Source organism: Xyrauchen texanus, chromosome 4 (assembly GCF_025860055.1).
Source record: "Xyrauchen texanus isolate HMW12.3.18 chromosome 4, RBS_HiC_50CHRs, whole genome shotgun sequence".
Classification (NCBI taxonomy): Eukaryota; Metazoa; Chordata; class Actinopteri; order Cypriniformes; family Catostomidae; genus Xyrauchen; species Xyrauchen texanus.
Genome location: NC_068279.1, coordinates 55,850,048 through 55,866,970, shown reverse-complemented (window position 1 = coordinate 55,866,970; position 16,923 = coordinate 55,850,048). Strand labels below are relative to the sequence as shown.

Here is a 16,923-nt window from a genome sequence, read left to right as displayed (position 1 = left end):
CTGACATGACCCTCCAGCATGACAATGCCACCAGCCATACTGCTGTTCTGTGCATGATCTCCTGCAAGACAGGAATGTCAGTGTTCTGCCATGGCCAGCGAAGAGCCTGGATCTCAATCCCATTGAGCATGTCTGGGACCTGTTGGATCGGAGGGTGAGGGCTAGGGCCATTCCCCCCAGAAATGTCCAGGATCTTGCAAGTGGATTGGTGGAAGAGTGGGGTAACATCTCACAGCAAGAACTGGCAAATCTGGTGCAGTCCATGAGGAGGAGATGCACTGAAGTACTTAATGCAGCTGGTGGCCACACCAGATACTGACCCGCCCCCTTGTTCAGGGACACATTATTCCATTTCTGTTAGTCACATGTCTGTGAAACTTGTTCAGTTTAAGTCTAAGTTGTTGATCTTTTTATGGTCATACAAAAATTTACATGTTAAGTTTGCTGAAAATAAAAGCAGTTGAAAGTGAGAGGACATTTCTTTTTTGTTGTGTTTGTTTATATATACATATTATATACATATATCACCTGAAAACGCTCACTGATTGTCCGAACTGTGGTCAAAAGCAAAACCGTCAGTCTCAGAGACCGAGAAGGACCTGTCTGTTCAGCATGCTGCAGCCAGGTACAGTAAACTTGTCTTGTTGAACTTGTCACTTGAACCAGAGAAAATAATAGTTTTGAGATTTCAAACTTTGAGATTTGTATTGGCAATGTACACATATTTTTATATTTCCAATAAAGTTTGAAATGAACTGAATGTGCCCATTTAATATTATTATTAAAATAAGTCCACTGGAACTTTTAATCACAGCATGTCCACTGATATTATGACATGTATACATACAGTACCTGTATAAAACAATACCTGTAAAAATGTGTCTAAATAACTCTTAAGTATTAAGTAAATATATTATATTTCTTGCACTGGCCAACAATGGTCTATTCAAATAGTAGGTAGGATTCTAAACTTCCAAACGTATTTTGACAGGGTTGAAATAATGTTGTGCTTTAGATTTAGGAAACCCTGAAACCCTGTTCACACATGCAGCGATTTTAAATTTGTCACTTGATGTCACTACCAATGTTTGAATCAAACTCACTCAGAATACTCACATTTCTAAAATGGTTCTCCACACATCATTATTTTATTATATCCACGTATTTGGTTACAGAAAAAAAAAAAGTAAAACCGTTCAGTAAAAGTTGCTGCACATTTGTATAAAGTTAAACTTTTCTCAACTTTATGAAGTGCCTGGACAGGCCCACATCTAGTTGCCAAAAGTCGCTGTTGCTCATGTCTCCGGAAGTTGCCAGCCCTTAATGACAAAATCAACGACATTTTGTGACTTGCGTGTGTGAACAGGGCCGTCAATGTCTATGGCAATTATGGCCCTGGTTCTTTGGGCCAGAGGTAAGAAAATATAATTTATTGAAAGTTAGGCAGTATTCTTTTGAATTAAAATAATTTAAAACAAACAAACAAACAAAAAAAATCCCGCACAAATAACACCACATTCTGAGAATTCCCCACATATATTATAACATGCAGTAATGGATGACTTTGCTATTTGTCAGTGAAGGGTGAATCTGTCTAAAACACTTCTCCATTAGAAGATTTGAATAAATAAATAAACAGGATGTGAACTGTGAGTGACCTCTCTGTATCATGTACCATTATCATGTTAGGTATCTTTAGGAGATTAGAAAAGCAATTGATGGGTGTTACGGTTGGGGTTTAGGATAGGGCGTATGCTTAATAAAATATGCATTATAAAATAAAGGTGTATATACTTATATATCTATAGAAATATCTACAGTATATTTCTAATGATATATGTTGAATACATTTAAAGCATGAATTATGTTAATAAATACATCTGTTTGTGTATTGTCCACTGAAGGGTGTGCACACTTAACGAATCAATCAATATAGAAATTATTTTGAATTTGTTGAGCGGAAAAACAAAACTTTTTTGAAAGTAATTTGTAACGTGATTACTTTTCCAATTAAGTAATCTTAAAGTCAGTAATATGATTACAATTTTAATTTAGTAATTAGTCATTTGTAATGGATTAATTTTGGGCAATTTGTAATAAGCACCAGATTACATTTCAGAAGTAATCTACCCAACACTGCCTGACTATAAATGATAAATAGGCCATGTGTGGTGGAATGAACGCTTAACTTTCATCCAAAAAGCAGAAACCATTTAGATATAAACATCAAAAAACATGAATGAAGATTTTGGCTCAGATTTAGGAAATTTGGTATGACAGCAATACTTTGTATTCTCCCTTGGATTAATCACTTGGGCTTGCATTATTTTCATTTGCAAGTGTCTTTGGATAATAAAAGCCTCTTTTAAGAGTAAATGTAACATGAGAGGACGCATCACACATCAGTGACAATCTATAGAATCATTACAGTACAGTAGAACCCCTTGACCTAAAATGTAATTACTGAAGCATGCGCAAGCTCATTTCATTCAGAGGCCCATCAAGGGTTCAGCCCAGCGAGGGGCCGAGCGCATCAGGCAAACCCAACAAACCCTGAGTGCCCCTCAGCCCCATGTGGAATGTTTGGTAGAGCGAGGCCTCGGGAAGCCAACTCAGGACACAGTGCAAAAATACAGTTGTTGCGCGTCATCAGAGAAGTGGCAGCCGTCCAAACCAAAGACAGCGCTGTTACAGGCATGCTTTGAGACTCAAACACACTGCCTTGTATACATTGTGTGAGAATGCACAACGCACCGATGACGAGATCACTGCAGAAAGGAGTCAAACTCCCTCATGACCTATTTCAATCCCTTTAATAACCTTTAACATTATATTGCATGTAAATGCATGTATGAAATACAGTACAGTAGAGGTTCTCTAACTCCAACTAACAAAATTCCCTCCGGGCTTTGTACAGTATAAAAATAACATCAGTGATTGTTTAACCTTCTTTCATATCATTAGAGACTAAAACATAATCACAACTCATTTTGGAGACACAACTCGCTGGAGTCCAGTTCATAGAAACTTCATAGTAAAAGTCCTCAACAACACTTGTTTATTGAAATTACAAGAATTCCAAACGTACAGTGATGCGGGGAAGTAACTTTGCAAGGCTGTAACTATATTTTGTATTGGGGATAATAGTTAAGGAATCAGCCATTGAAAACCCATATGTGCATGCATATCATGGTTGTTTGCAGTAACAGCTGGTGTGTATTTTAGAGCAGTGTACCAGTGAAATGAAGCTCTGTGGCTTTACAGACCTCGATATCAGGCCACAGAAGTGGAGAATCTACCTCAAACACTGTCCTGACCAAGAACCGTGAAAAGTGCACCGGCACATGAGGGACTTTAAATGAAGAATATAAGGGGAAATTACATATTGGTCTGTTAAAACCACTCACTGCACACATAAAATATGTGATATAATCAAGACGAGAGAGAGAGAGAGAGAGAGAGAGAGAGAGAGAGAGAGAGAGAGAGAGAGAGAGAGAGAGAGAGAGAGATCGAGGAGCATGTGCAGGAAATACCATGGAGCACATGTTAGTTGCATAGGAAAGAAGGCATTGTGCACAGTCACATGTCTTGGAAACCAGACAACAGCACGCAACAGTCAGCACACACACACACACATGCGACCATGCACTCTCTCCTCTGACCAAACTTCCTTTCACCAATTTAGTCATCGTCTGAATAATCTTAAAGTAACAAACTTTCGATGAGTCCGAACTAAAGGTCAACAGTAGAGAGCTGGACCTGTTTGACGACTATATGAAGTCAAGAGGTTGCAGGACCTGATCAAACCTGATCAAAAACCAATAGTTGGTCTGAGTGAGTGTTTGGTTGTCATTGTGGTATTTAGAGTTAAAAATGAAATCCGGTTTCAATGAACAAATCAAACCGAGGATTCTCGCTACAATGAACTTGATTCATAAAAAGTTGCAAATGCTGATCAAAAACATATGCTATTACAGAATACAATTATTTAAAGCATTTTAACATAACGCTTGGAACACTGACATTTGGAAATGTTTAAATACAAAACAAGCACTTGGAAATTTGTTAAAAATGTATTAACCTAAAGAATCAATGTGTATTTAAAAGAAATGGATAATGAAACCACACATTCATTCATATTTAAGTCAACCATTGAAAAACTTGATACTGATCGACAGTGTTGGGTTACTTACTTGAAAATTATAATCCACTAAAAATGCCAAATTACTAAAAATTATTCAAAATATGTCCCTCAAGTAAAAGTAATCACATTGCTACATTTTTACTTTTAGATTAGGGCACACTTTCTAAAATATTTTCACATTTAAGTTTTGTTTGACGCTCAAGGAAAATACACACATTCTAAAATATGCATAAGTCAAGTAATGTACTCTAAAGTACTTAAATTAGCTATAAATCAGTTGTATTTGGATTACAAGAATATAATGTGCAATGCAGTCAAGGGCCTGGGTTTGAAAGTTGGTAGAGACATATTGCAAGCTTGAAAATCTATTAGTTTAAAGGATTAGATCTAAAATACAAATGGAAATCCACTGGAGAATAAAAAAGTAATCACAAACTAATGTGATTGGTGCATCCTGAACAGCTCTGAGAAAAGTAACAGGTGCCATGGGACATCTTTTATGCACACTTCAGAAGATGAAATTTACACATGAATACATGAACACATGAATCATGTGTAAATAAAATTTACACATGATTTTTTAATATACATTTAACTGAAAATAAAAACTGATAAAGATAGAGTATTTAAGGTGTTAAAATTGTCGGACATTTTCGAATTTCTGAAAGTTGGTAGGGACATGTCCATATCATCCATACCTAAATCTACACCTATGGTTACAGTACTTTTTGACTAAAAAGTAATTAGATTACAGCAAGTAATTACTTTGTGGTCAGATCAGATCACACCTAACACTCTTGGTTAACTACTACTAACATAAAAATGTATGTGTAATGGAACATCTACAGGGGTTAGCACATCATTTTAGATTTTCTTTTAATATATCCTTTCAAAAAGTGCTCCAAGGTAAGCACTCCTATAGTGCATAATAACCATGGTAATACCATGTCAACACCAGGTACTTTTTGCCCACCTTTGTTCGCGTTCATGATGAATGTGCTCCATTAAATGAGTTGTTAGTTCTATTGTAACGTTGTGATCTTTATTCTGCATTAAAACAACACACGCGCGCGCGCACACACACTTAATATGCTCACATTCTGCTCCAAATAAAACATTCCAACGAATCTACCTACATTCCTTCACTGCCGTAGACTTATTTTTGCAAATAAGTTTCATTAGCAAAATATATACCTTAACTTTAGACGAACCGTAAGTTTCGACCTGATAAGACATTAACCGCTGCACTGAAATCCGATCTCTGCGCACCTCCATCAATGCTGCTGTACTCTATTAATGTAAATAAATGAAGTAGGAAATAAAACATGGCTACATGTGCGTCATTCAGTCATGCTATAAACACTCAATGATAATGTGTGGGCTATATTTACCCGATTAGTGTCTCCTCCATATAAGTGAGCGACGCTTTACAGGATGAAAGTTTCCAGGGTTTTGATTCACTCAGACGCTCTTCACCTCGACTGATCTCGAGCTAGAACGCCACCTCTCTCTCTCTCTTAGTTCAGGAAGTGATTTTGCGTTCATTCTGACATCATTCTCAAACGTTTTCAGGAGTTTTTAAAGACACAGTCGGACTGTCCCGTACAGTTCCTATCGAATGAAGATTTTCATGTACTATGGCATGCCGTTTTATTATGTATTTTCCTCAAATTTAGGAATGCAATGGAATAGTTACTACTTTACATAATTTACATAAGTACTTGCTCCTTCAAATATACAGACTTCGATTTAAAACTTCCTAGCAACTATTTTTAAGTTAAGTAGTTATTTTTAGTCACTAGTAACTATTACATTTTAACAAATTGCACATTTTTGTGTACATTTTATTACTATCACTGTCTTGTTGTATTTGTGCACTGGAAGCTCCTGTCACCAAGACAAATTCCTTGTAAACTGAATCTTATTCTTGCTATATAATCATCTGGAGTTCTGTGGCTCAGACATCAACAATTTGCTTCCATTTAGTATCTATTCCAAATGTTGCTATCCATGCATCTAAAGAAATTGTATATACCTGCGGGCTGTTTCACAAAACCAAGATAGCGGATTAAGCCGGGATTTTCCAGATATCCTGGCTGAATTAAGCCGGGACTCGGTTTCACGAAAGCAGTAGCACATAAGTTACCATGGCGATTTATTCTGTGCAGCTAGCCTGCTCCAGACCAGGCTAACAGCCAGGCTTAGTCAATCCTGGTGCCTTATCTGTTCAGTCAGTGGTCACGCCGATCAGAAACCAATGTGTTTTGTCAGTTATTCCGTTTTGTCATCTATGTGTTCAGCGCAATTTTTATTAGCCTGCATTAAAATACCTCAGATACATATTGGCATTCAGTCAAGTACTATTATTATTGTAACATTATGATGGTAGCCTACCATTATTAACTATAATAATAATTATCCATATGGGCATTGTTACTGTTCAATTGTGTTTTTGAAGACTGCTGTTGTTCTAAGTTTGACAGATAGGAGGTCTTTAATAGGCTATTGTATGTGATGAGGGAATTAGAGAAATGGCTGATAAAGAAGCAAAAGTGTTGTCAATCAAGTCAGGCAATATAAGTAGCTCTAAACACATGTTTCGTCCTTTACAATTGCATGCCCATTTTTGGATGACATCGTAGATGATGAAGCACTTATATTGAGAAGGGCTTTCAGACATGAAAGAGTGTTTCGGGACAGATCCGACCCATTGGCTTTTCCCGACAATTACCTGCAAGAGCGTTACCGCTTTTCTGGGGATGGCATCCGCTACCTGTGCAGACTGTTGGGTCCCAAAATTCAGCACCGCACCGCACGGAGCCATGCCTTGACCATTTCACAGATGATCTGTATTGGGCTCAGATTTTTCGCTAGTGGTATGTTCCTATATGCAGTAGGAGATGCTGAAAATCTTAGCAAAGCCACTATTTGCCGCACCATCAGAAGTGTGTATTTGGCATTAAAAGGATATACGCACATCTTCATAACCTTCCCCGGCCACAGAAGAATGAACTATATCAAGGAGGGATTCTACAACATTGCAGGTAACATGAATTAGGCTACACATCACAAAAGAAACTTTAGAACAGGTGGAATACTTTTCTTTCCTTTTTTGATACAGGATTCCCTAATGTTATTGGTGCGCTGGACTGCACACACATTAGGATAAAACGCCCCTCTGGTGCACATGAAGGTGATTTTGTTAACAGAAAATCCTTTCATAGTATCAATGTTCAGGTAAGAGTGGGTTATGATTACACCTACTATCAACTACATACATTTATTATGTGCATTAAATGACCTCAACACTTATTGCTTCAGATGATCTGTGATGCTGACTGCATCTTCAGCAATATCGAGGCAAAGTGGCCTGGCTCAGTCCATGACTCCCGAGTCTTTCGGGCCTCTGCAATTAACCAGCGACTATCACAAGGTAAGCCACCCAATTTGTTTGGATGAGCATCTTGACCATCATGACATTGTCAAAGGTTTTACTCTACGTTGATGTAACCATAACACTTTGTGTTCTCAGGTGAATTCTCTGGTGTGCTGCTGGGAGACAAGGGTTATGCCTGTCAGACATTTTTACTTACACCCTTTGCAGACCCCCAGACAGCAGCACAACGCACATATAATCTTGGCCATGCAAGAACAAGGGCCCGAATAGAAATGGCATTTGGCCTTCTTAAGTCCCGTTTCCAGTGCCTTCACCACCTGAGGGTCACCCCAGACAGGGCCTGTGATATCATTGTTGCATGCGCTGTCCTTCACAACATTGCCTGTCTCAGGAAGGAAAGGGCTCCTAGAGTGGCCTTGGAGATGGACTGGGACAATCCGGCAATATTTCCAGATAATGTCAATGGCAGACTGATCAGAGACCAATACGTTGTTAACTATTTCAGTTGATTTTTTGCTTTTTCGTGTATTCAACAAAGGTGAGGATGTCACAATGTTTTTCTTTTAATGAGGTCACTTGTCTGCCGAGAGCTTGGGAGAGAAAAAAAGAATGATTAATAAGTTGTGCAGGAGCCTACAGTCATGCTTACAGCGTGCATTGAAACATAACTTACTTCTTTTTGTAGTTTCTGGATTTCCAAGTCCAGTTTCTTTAGTGTCTTTCTTTTGATTTCCATATCTAGGTCCAATTCCTGCAGTTTTCTTTTGTGATATGTGATTTGTATGTCTGCCAATTCAATTTGTTTTTTAAGTGTATGCTGTACAGACCTCTGACAGTTTTTGAATCCTGTAAGACACATATCAATTAGAAGGGCATGAATTGTGCATGGTAAGATGTCCTGTTGTCTTGATTGCACTATTTGTTCAATCTTACTGCTTCACCTAGGTATTTATCCCATTGATGCCGTAGGCCTATGTGTTAGTAGCTCTTACAAGTATTTAGCGCTCATATCTATTGTTACGCATAGATCTCTTACTTTACTATTGTTTGTATGTTGTTCCTCAAATGTCAGTTGCTTTGTATACAAGCATCTGCCAAATGAGTAAATGTAAATGTTCAGTTAATACTTACTATGTTCCCAGATTGGCTCTCAGGCAGTACACCATCTGAGTCCTGTTATAAATATGATATTTTCTATGAGCGTCAGTCACATCAGTGACTTCTTTTCCATTATGAATTAAATTAAAGTATTTCCACAAGAGTGACATGATACCTCCAGCCTTCTTGAGTCTACTGACAGAGTCTCCTCATCGTCTGCTGCAGAAGTTCTTTCACCCTGCCACATTAACCAAACTCATATTAACCTATTGTTGACAGGTGCCTAGCCTATATGTCTTTAATGAATAATACTCACTGGATTAATGTTATCCTCGGGTAGCTCCACAAGAGAAAGTGTGTTGGCAGATACTGCAAGACAATGTCAGTCAGTCCATATCTACAAAAATGTTTGATTACGTTGCATATGCAGTAGTGGAATAATGTACCGTGTATGAAGGGGGAAGTTTCCATGGGTGGGACAGAGTCAGTGGCTGTCCCCCCCTGGATAACTTCTAAAACAGGCCTCCCTTTGTTTATATCGAGGGCCAGCTCTTCTGCTGGCGAGAATTCTGGGGATGGTGGGCCACCCCCTGTGCCAGACACATGAGCCTATTTTTTAACAGCTAAAATAAGTAAGAGAATAAAATATGTGAGCAGGCACCTTCTAAGTCATTTATACATTATAGTCAATATTTTATCAGACACTTACCAGTCTGCAAAATGTTCTTATATTTGAGCTTGACCTGTTGCCAGGTCCTCTTTGGTCCAGTCATGTTTGTTCTGTATAAATATTGATAGGATGTGTAACAAAAAAGAGTAACATAAATTAATCAGCGGTCAGATTCACACATGTTACAACATTGACTTCCACTGTTCATTTTTTAATTTACAGTTGTTCATTTGAGCAAATGACAAGTAACTCCTTGAATGTATAATTATGACGTTTTCAGTAGCTACTTACGCATTCAGTCGATCCGCTATTGTTTGCCATGCCCTTTCTCGCTCCTTTATAATAGCGGCAGTGTTTCCTTTTCTGAGAATGATGTGCTTCAATTTGTCGTAAGTCTCCATTAAAAGATGTTGCTCATTTGCTGTGAAGTATGGCGCACACAACTTATCCATTGTAGCATCAATGAATCTGTGATGGACCGTGTGGTCTCTTGAAGAAAGCTGTTGACACCCACTTATCTGAATTACTTACACCTGGCTTGACATAGCCGCTCCTCCTGAGCCTGGTTTGGCCTTTGTGAAACTGATAAAGCCAGGATGCACTGATCACACTAGGTCAAGCTCAGCTTTATCTCTTATCCTGGATTTCTAAATTCTGCTTTTGTGAAACAGCCCTCCGGAGAGAACTATCAGTTTACACAGTAGAAGTACGCAACCTGCATGTGAAACATTTCTGGAAACAACAACATGCAATGTAACTGATCACTCTATATTAGACATCCTTGCCACTTCTGTTTATTTTGTATCTTTCAGGAGGGACTTGAGGGATACTGTGCCATAAACGGTATAATGGGAGCTTAGGGCCTCCCAGCCACCAGGGGGCCCCACAAACCAAGGTCGTTTTACTATATATATATATATATATATACATACTAGTAATTTTATGTAAATAAGTAAAAAGCTACAAATCTGCTCATACAATTTTGTCCATCAGCCAATGGTGCTTGAATTTTCGGGCTGCAAAACCAAATTTAATACAAATTTGTCTTGCTTTCTGCCCATTATAAGGTGTAAACAATAACAACGCAATTCAAATACTACTGACCATGAAGCACTTCTGGAATCATTACTGGATCCTTTATATACAACTCTGAGTTAACATATTTTCTCAAAGAACATCAAAAGTTAACATGAATTGATTTATCCAGACGTGTTGTTGATCCTGAGAGTCAATGCAAGAGAGGTGCTGAAATTGTATTGTAGCTTAGATGCTCACAATTATTTCATCTGCTGAGAGATTGATATATTTGGTCGCTCCTGTAATAATCAATGAAGCTGTATGCGTGACCTGCGGACAGGAATTCTTTTTGTGTTCCTAATTTGTAAGTCATTTTGGATAAAAGCTTCTGCTAAATGACGAAATGTAACATAAAATGACTTGCACAGCTTCACTCGTTATAATGAGAGCTAACTATAGTAATAGTTCTCCTACCAGAGATAAGACATTCGCTACAGTCGTATCTGCACGTTTCCAGCAGTCTCGCTGCATTGCGGTGGTTCATACATCCATTTGTGGTTGTTTTTGGAGATCTAAACACTTTAATTTCCATTAGTTCCAGACAGACAGAAACAAGTGCCTCCCGTTGTTTTTTTTTTTTTATAAATACAACAAATAAAAGGAAACGTTCAAGGAACAAAGATGTCACTTCCTTAAACTGACATATAGTCCTTGAAATGGTCTTAAGCGTTCCACGAGATATTGTCATGGCAGATACCCCAAAACAGCCATCGAAGCTCATTTGAGACAAAGATTTCTAGTTGGCCAAAAATAGACGTTTATTACAGAGTAACAAAGCCGAGGTGGTCCATGGAGCATCTAAAATGACACTTCAGAATCATGCATTTTTTATACTTTTTCTGTTCCCCTTATCTCTTTAAGTGATGGCCTCTTCATCAAATGAAATCATCTTATGCCTCCCTAGTTTCATCTTCACTGTCTCTCTTCTAGCTGGTCACCCTTGACCCCAACGTGCTTCAATGATGGCCAAAGCATTTTCTATGTATAAAACACAGTGTAATCACTTCATATGGTTTTATATTGACTAACTATCCTTACTTCCTGCTTTAATTCGATCGGTATATTAAATGATTTCCCGTAATACAGTCGTTGGTTACACACATTCCTATAAATGGAGAGTTGTATGTCTGCCCACATACCCGTTTCATCTCATTTCTAGCACTAATTTACGCACACATATATGTGCTTGGACACCAGGCAGTTCCTGTCTCTGACATGAAATCATCCTTTTAATGTCCACACGCGCACCTCCCTTAAAGTCATAAAAAGTTTGCATGTTTTTCGTGTCATTTCTAGCACTAATTAACGCACATATATCATCTGCTTTTTTTTGGACACCAGCTCTGCTCATTAAATTATCCTCCACACACGTCTCCCTTTGGGTCATACAAAGTTTGACGGATTCATTCTCCCTCAAGCTGCATTTTTCCATTCATTTGCACCTTGATTATTAAACTGAGTAAATGATGAACTCAATAAATGAATGAATAAATATCTAACATACTGAATAACATTCATAATGCAGTTATTTGTTGTACATTGATTACACATCATCATTTTTAGATCATTGCGCATTGCGTACATGTCATTCAATTATCAAAATGGACTAACTGAATGATTCAATGAAAATATACCATATTGCGTTACAAAAATGTGATAATTTGCATCGTGTTTGAAAAATGAATGCTGATGTAACATATAGATTTATCAATGTCTCAGAATTTTGAACAATAGAGGGAGCAGTCAGCATAGTTCTTGGTCTAATGTGTTATGGATGTTACATAAAAAATCATATAGATAGTTCCATCACTCATTTTAAATGATGCAGAGAGATCGTTGACTGTTGATTTGCTCTGTTACATGATTCAAGCTAACTGAATTTATTGACCTCTTTTATGTGACGCCACTGTATGACTGCCTATTACAGAGCACTTTATTATGAACACTATGGTGCTAATAAAGTGCCCGACATGGTATTCTGCTGTTGTAACCAATCCACCTCAAGGTTCGACGTGTTGTGCATTCTGAAATGCTATTCTTCTCACAATTGTACAGAGTGGTTATCTGAGTTATCGTAGGCATTCTGTCAGTTCTAACCAGTCTGGCCATTCTCTGTTGACCTCTCTCATTAACAAGACATTTCCATCCACAGAACTGATGCTCACTGGATGTGTTTTGTTTTTGGCACCATTCTGATTAAATTCTAGAGACTGTTGTGTGTGAAAATCCCAGAAATCCTCAAACCAGCCCGTCTGGCACCAACAATCATGCCAGGGCCCAAATCACAGAGATAAAAAATTTTTTTCTTGCAGCGCAGCGAGCGCACCTGACAACACATAAACACTGCGTGCCATCCAGAGCTGCTTTATTTTATTTCAAATCTCGACATGTGTGCTGTAGTAGATGTGGGTCATCTGACACAGGTGATATTCCATCATTGGGCAGCTGTACAGGTATCAGTTTATCAGGGCACTGACTTGTTGGCTTCAGCTGTACAATGACTTGTCCCAAACGTAACTGGTGTCTCTTTGGTCTCAGAACAAAGAGTGTGCTCAGCCAAACGTGAGGCATACGATGTCTTGATCCTCAAACAACAGCAGATTGTGCTAACTCACTTGAGTTTAATGCCAGCCTGGCACCAAAACCACCACACTAATGTAACATGCTCTGATTGGCACCACACAAATAATCTCATCTGATTGCCGCAAGTAAGCTGAAAGTGACCATTAGTGAAGGCTGTCGAAGTATATGTACAGAAGGAAGAGAAAGCGCAATAAAAGACCTTCTGAAATCCAAACATGAGGGTTTAATGTAGAACACATGCAGATACTAAAATGCATGAAACAGTGTACTGACATAATAAACAAAAGTAACTCATACTACCCTTTGAAGAGTGTTAATACAACACATAACACGTTTAATTCATACAAAGTATAACATACAATCTATATACAAATAGTAAGAATAGCATGGTAGTATGCCTCTGCTTTTTAATAGTTTGTTTTTGCTAACATTTTGAAGATCGGGGATTAGGATTTGTAGCTAAAGCAATAGAAACAGTCTACTTCAGTGGGTAAGACTAGCAGAAGTTCATAAAAGTTCATTGTCACAACACATGTGCCCATCATGCTCATACAGCAAATCAAGAGGCATACATCTTTTCATGTGTGATTTAACCAGTCAGAACTTTACATATCTACAAAGACCATGAAACACCAACCCAGCCCTCCGATCAGAAACATGGTCACGTGCATGCTGTATATGAAGAGATCATTGATGACGCCAAAGTCCAGTCGTCTGTGACCCAGCAGCAGGAGAATGACGGACAGCTTGTACTGAAGGCGAAGGAAAACACGCACGCTGACGTACTGCACGCAGAAGAGAGCGGACAGCGCCACCCAGAGGAGCGAGGTCAATAGGCTGCAGCCGAAGTAGAGAAGGAAGCGGACGAAACTATACATCCATCGGGACTTCAGGTATAGGTCAAAGTTGTTGTACTTGGTGCGTACGAGCTGAGTGGTGCACGCTGGGCTGCAGGCCGAGTGCATGCAGGTGGTGTGAGGGCCGTGGAAGGAGCGGACCCTCCGAGGGATGGGGATGACGGGCATGGGTGGGCTTCAGGAAGGCCCGCTGGCAGGACACTTCCAGGAACTCCGCCACAGCATGTTGCATAACAAGGGCACTTGCTGTTGACTAACAAGTGGACAGACACAAAACTATTGAGTTGTGCATGGCCACTCACCCAGTTGACATCTATTTAGCAGAGCAACTCTGGGGGAAAAAAATAAACATTATATATAATAAATACATAGTAGTGACAGACTGATTCATCGACCAATATTTGGCCATTTATCTGCGATTATCTTTGACATCGGCCGCTAACTTTGCCCACTTGGCCGATTAAGTAGTAATGTGTGCCCCACATGTGTTAGCTGCACAATCTGCTGATCGAGGGTCTTGTCAATGGATTATAAAAAAAAAATTGTTTTCAAAATATCTTTAGTGTACATATAGTGTCAAATACGTTTTTCTTTCATTTATGCAATTTTGTTTACATCTATTTCCTGTCATTAAGTTGTATTATTAAAGGGACAATTCACCCAAAAATGAAAATGCTGTCATTTATGAGATTAATATTAATATTCTCCTTTATGCCATCCCAGATGTGCGACTTTCTTTCTTCTGCAGAACACAAATGAAGATTTTTTTTATTAGAATATTTCAGCTCTGTTGGCAGCATAAAAGTAATCAATAAGACTCAAGTGCTTTAATCTATGTCTTCAGAAGCAATATGATAGGTGTTGGCGAGAAACAGATCAATATTTAAGTCCCTTTTACTATAAATTCTCCTCCCTGCTCAATAGGTGGTGATATGCACAAAGAATGCGAATTGCCGAAAACAAAAGAAGAATTTATAGGGGAAAATGTACTTTAATATCGATCTGTTTCTTACCCACACCTATCATATCACTTCTGAAGATATGGATTAAACCACTGGAGTCATATGGATTACTTTTATGCTGCCTTTATCTGCTTTTTGGAGCTTCAAATTACTGATCACTATTCACTTGCATTGTATGGACCTACAGAGCTGAAATATTCTTCTAAAAATCTTAATTTGTGTTCAGCAGAAGAAAGAAATCTGGGATGGCATACGGGTGAGTAGATGTTGAGGTTGTGATAACTATCCCTTTAATATGTGGCCTGTTCCATAATTTTGAGTCACTTTTGACCCGGAAACAGATTTTTTTGTTTTATGCACTAAAGGAAAATCTCAGCCAGTATTTAAATGATTACATATAAACATAATAGTTATGTTTTAGAATTTTACTTTCGTGCACAATATTCAAAATGCTTTTCTGAGTCAAAATGGAGTAGGTAATCACATATGAGCATTATATCGGCCACCATGCTCTCTAAAAAGAATTATAGAATTAATTGGAATTATAACGTTAAAAATGTGCTATAAAACATGCTTCCTTTCCTACCACAAACTGACCATTTGTTTATTTTTATTTTATTATTATTTGTATTGTATTGTGGTGGTACTATGGTGCACTAATGGTATCAAATGGTACTAGCATGGTACTTTCATATATTCCATGTTAATTAATTATTACCATAACATGTAACATGGTATTTATTAACATGGTACTCTAAGGTACAAGAAAACAGCGGCATTACTATGGTAAGTGTCCAACGAACATAGTAACAAAACAATGATATTTTGATATACAGTATACTATGACTCGGAATGACCACATGTACTACAGCATTTACATGGTAATCAAGGGTACTACAAAGAATACCATGGAATTACCATGATAGATACAAAAACGCGGTAATACCGTGGTACTTTGTTGTTAGTGTTTGATGTTCAAAGAATAAGACATTTTCTAAACTTAAAAGTACATTTGTTGTGAGAGAAATCATGGTTTATTTAATATGATGCTGCATGAAACACAAGGCCGAATATAAACACACACACACACACAGAGAGATCACACGATCACTCACCTGTCAGCACACACGCCGCGCTGTTAATGTGTGTGCGTTTGATATCTGTAATAAATTTGATTATATTTGACTCACACGCACGTTAGAGCTACACTGATCTTAAGATGTTGTTCTGCGGCGCGGAACACGGTCTGTCGCAAAACACATTGGCCGGTTGGTTACCATTGACAACAGACGGACCACTTAAAGACGCAGGCACACCTTATTTTTTTTTTAATCTCTGACTATGGCTGTGTCTCGTTTGGAAAGCTGCGTTCTCCGGAAGTCGCATTTGACGACACTGAGGCCGTCTCTTTTCATATTTCGAATTGGACACTTCTAATGCGACCTTCTTTCATGGGAATTCGGAGGATGAATGAGGCGTATCCTTCGTGGGCACTCACAACATGCAATTCTTTGCTTCAACGGAAATTAACATAATTTGTCACAAATAAATTATGCCAATTTGCTTATGATGTTCAAATGCAAGTAATGTTAATTCCCAAGTACCTCAGTAGATGGGTGCAGAGTATAACATGTATAATTATAGTCGTATATAATTAAAATAAAGTATTATACTAAAATACTCCTATAAAATACATTTTATTTTCTATCTATATCATTATAACTCTAAATTTACCTCATACACTCCCTTCTAAAAGGACTTTGTTCCCTTCTCAAAGCGCTCAGGCTTGTTAAAATGTGGCATGCTGTCATAGCAACCATGATCATTTCTGTTTCTGTTTGTCCTATGAAGGCCGTCTCTTTTAAACGAGGGTGCTCTGAATACTGCAGCCTTCAAAGGACGTGTCCTACCTAGCACACAGCCTTTGAAACGAGACACAGCTTAATATAGTAAGTGTTTATCAAACTTCCGCTTTTGCAGAGCGGAAGCTTCGCTTAGTAGCGCAAAACAACTTCCGCTGCAGTGTTTCGATGGCAGTGCCCATTGCGCAGAATTATGGCCTAGTTTATGTACAGTTCATCTCAAATACTTAGGTGAGACCTACCTCACCTTCCAATTATTACTCAGTGATGATA

At 38.3% G+C, this 16,923-nt stretch overlaps 3 protein-coding genes and 1 long non-coding RNA gene across 5 annotated transcripts in view; 1 reads left to right on the top strand and 3 right to left on the bottom strand.

Annotated features, from left to right (window-relative positions):
* Positions 1 to 5,648, bottom strand: part of LOC127635556 (nucleus accumbens-associated protein 2) — a 48,076-nt gene extending 42,428 nt beyond the window's left edge. The window contains exon 1 of the mRNA XM_052115662.1: positions 5,536 to 5,648. The gene's annotated coding sequence lies outside the window, so the exon portion shown is untranslated. The remainder of the gene's footprint in view (positions 1 to 5,535) is intronic.
* A 1,379-nt stretch (positions 5,649 to 7,027) lies between these two features.
* Positions 7,028 to 8,050, top strand: LOC127635588 (putative nuclease HARBI1). The gene is made up of 3 exons (XM_052115727.1): positions 7,028 to 7,381; positions 7,466 to 7,577; positions 7,677 to 8,050. The coding sequence occupies exons 2-3, from the start codon at positions 7,466 to 7,468 to the stop codon at positions 8,048 to 8,050; spliced, it is 486 nt and encodes a 161-aa protein (XP_051971687.1). The 5' UTR covers positions 7,028 to 7,381.
* Positions 8,051 to 8,343: 293 nt separating this feature from the next.
* On the bottom strand, positions 8,344 to 9,019 carry LOC127635609 (uncharacterized). The gene is made up of 4 exons (XR_007969505.1): positions 8,956 to 9,019; positions 8,815 to 8,877; positions 8,673 to 8,714; positions 8,344 to 8,387 (listed from the first exon to the last, which is right to left on the bottom strand). It is a non-coding gene; the product is annotated as an uncharacterized LOC127635609 (long non-coding RNA).
* A 3,955-nt stretch (positions 9,020 to 12,974) lies between these two features.
* Positions 12,975 to 16,041, bottom strand: LOC127635595 (transmembrane protein 250). 2 transcript variants are annotated; one of them, XM_052115738.1, is made up of 2 exons: positions 15,904 to 16,041; positions 12,975 to 14,157 (listed from the first exon to the last, which is right to left on the bottom strand). In XM_052115738.1, the coding sequence occupies exon 2, from the start codon at positions 13,992 to 13,994 to the stop codon at positions 13,575 to 13,577; it is 420 nt and encodes a 139-aa protein (XP_051971698.1). In that variant the 5' UTR covers positions 13,995 to 14,157; positions 15,904 to 16,041; the 3' UTR covers positions 12,975 to 13,574. The 2 variants fall into 2 exon arrangements, with proteins under 2 accessions (XP_051971698.1, XP_051971705.1); XM_052115745.1 differs by having other exon boundaries at positions 12,975 to 14,079; positions 15,904 to 16,021.
* Positions 16,042 to 16,923: the final 882 nt, after the last annotated feature.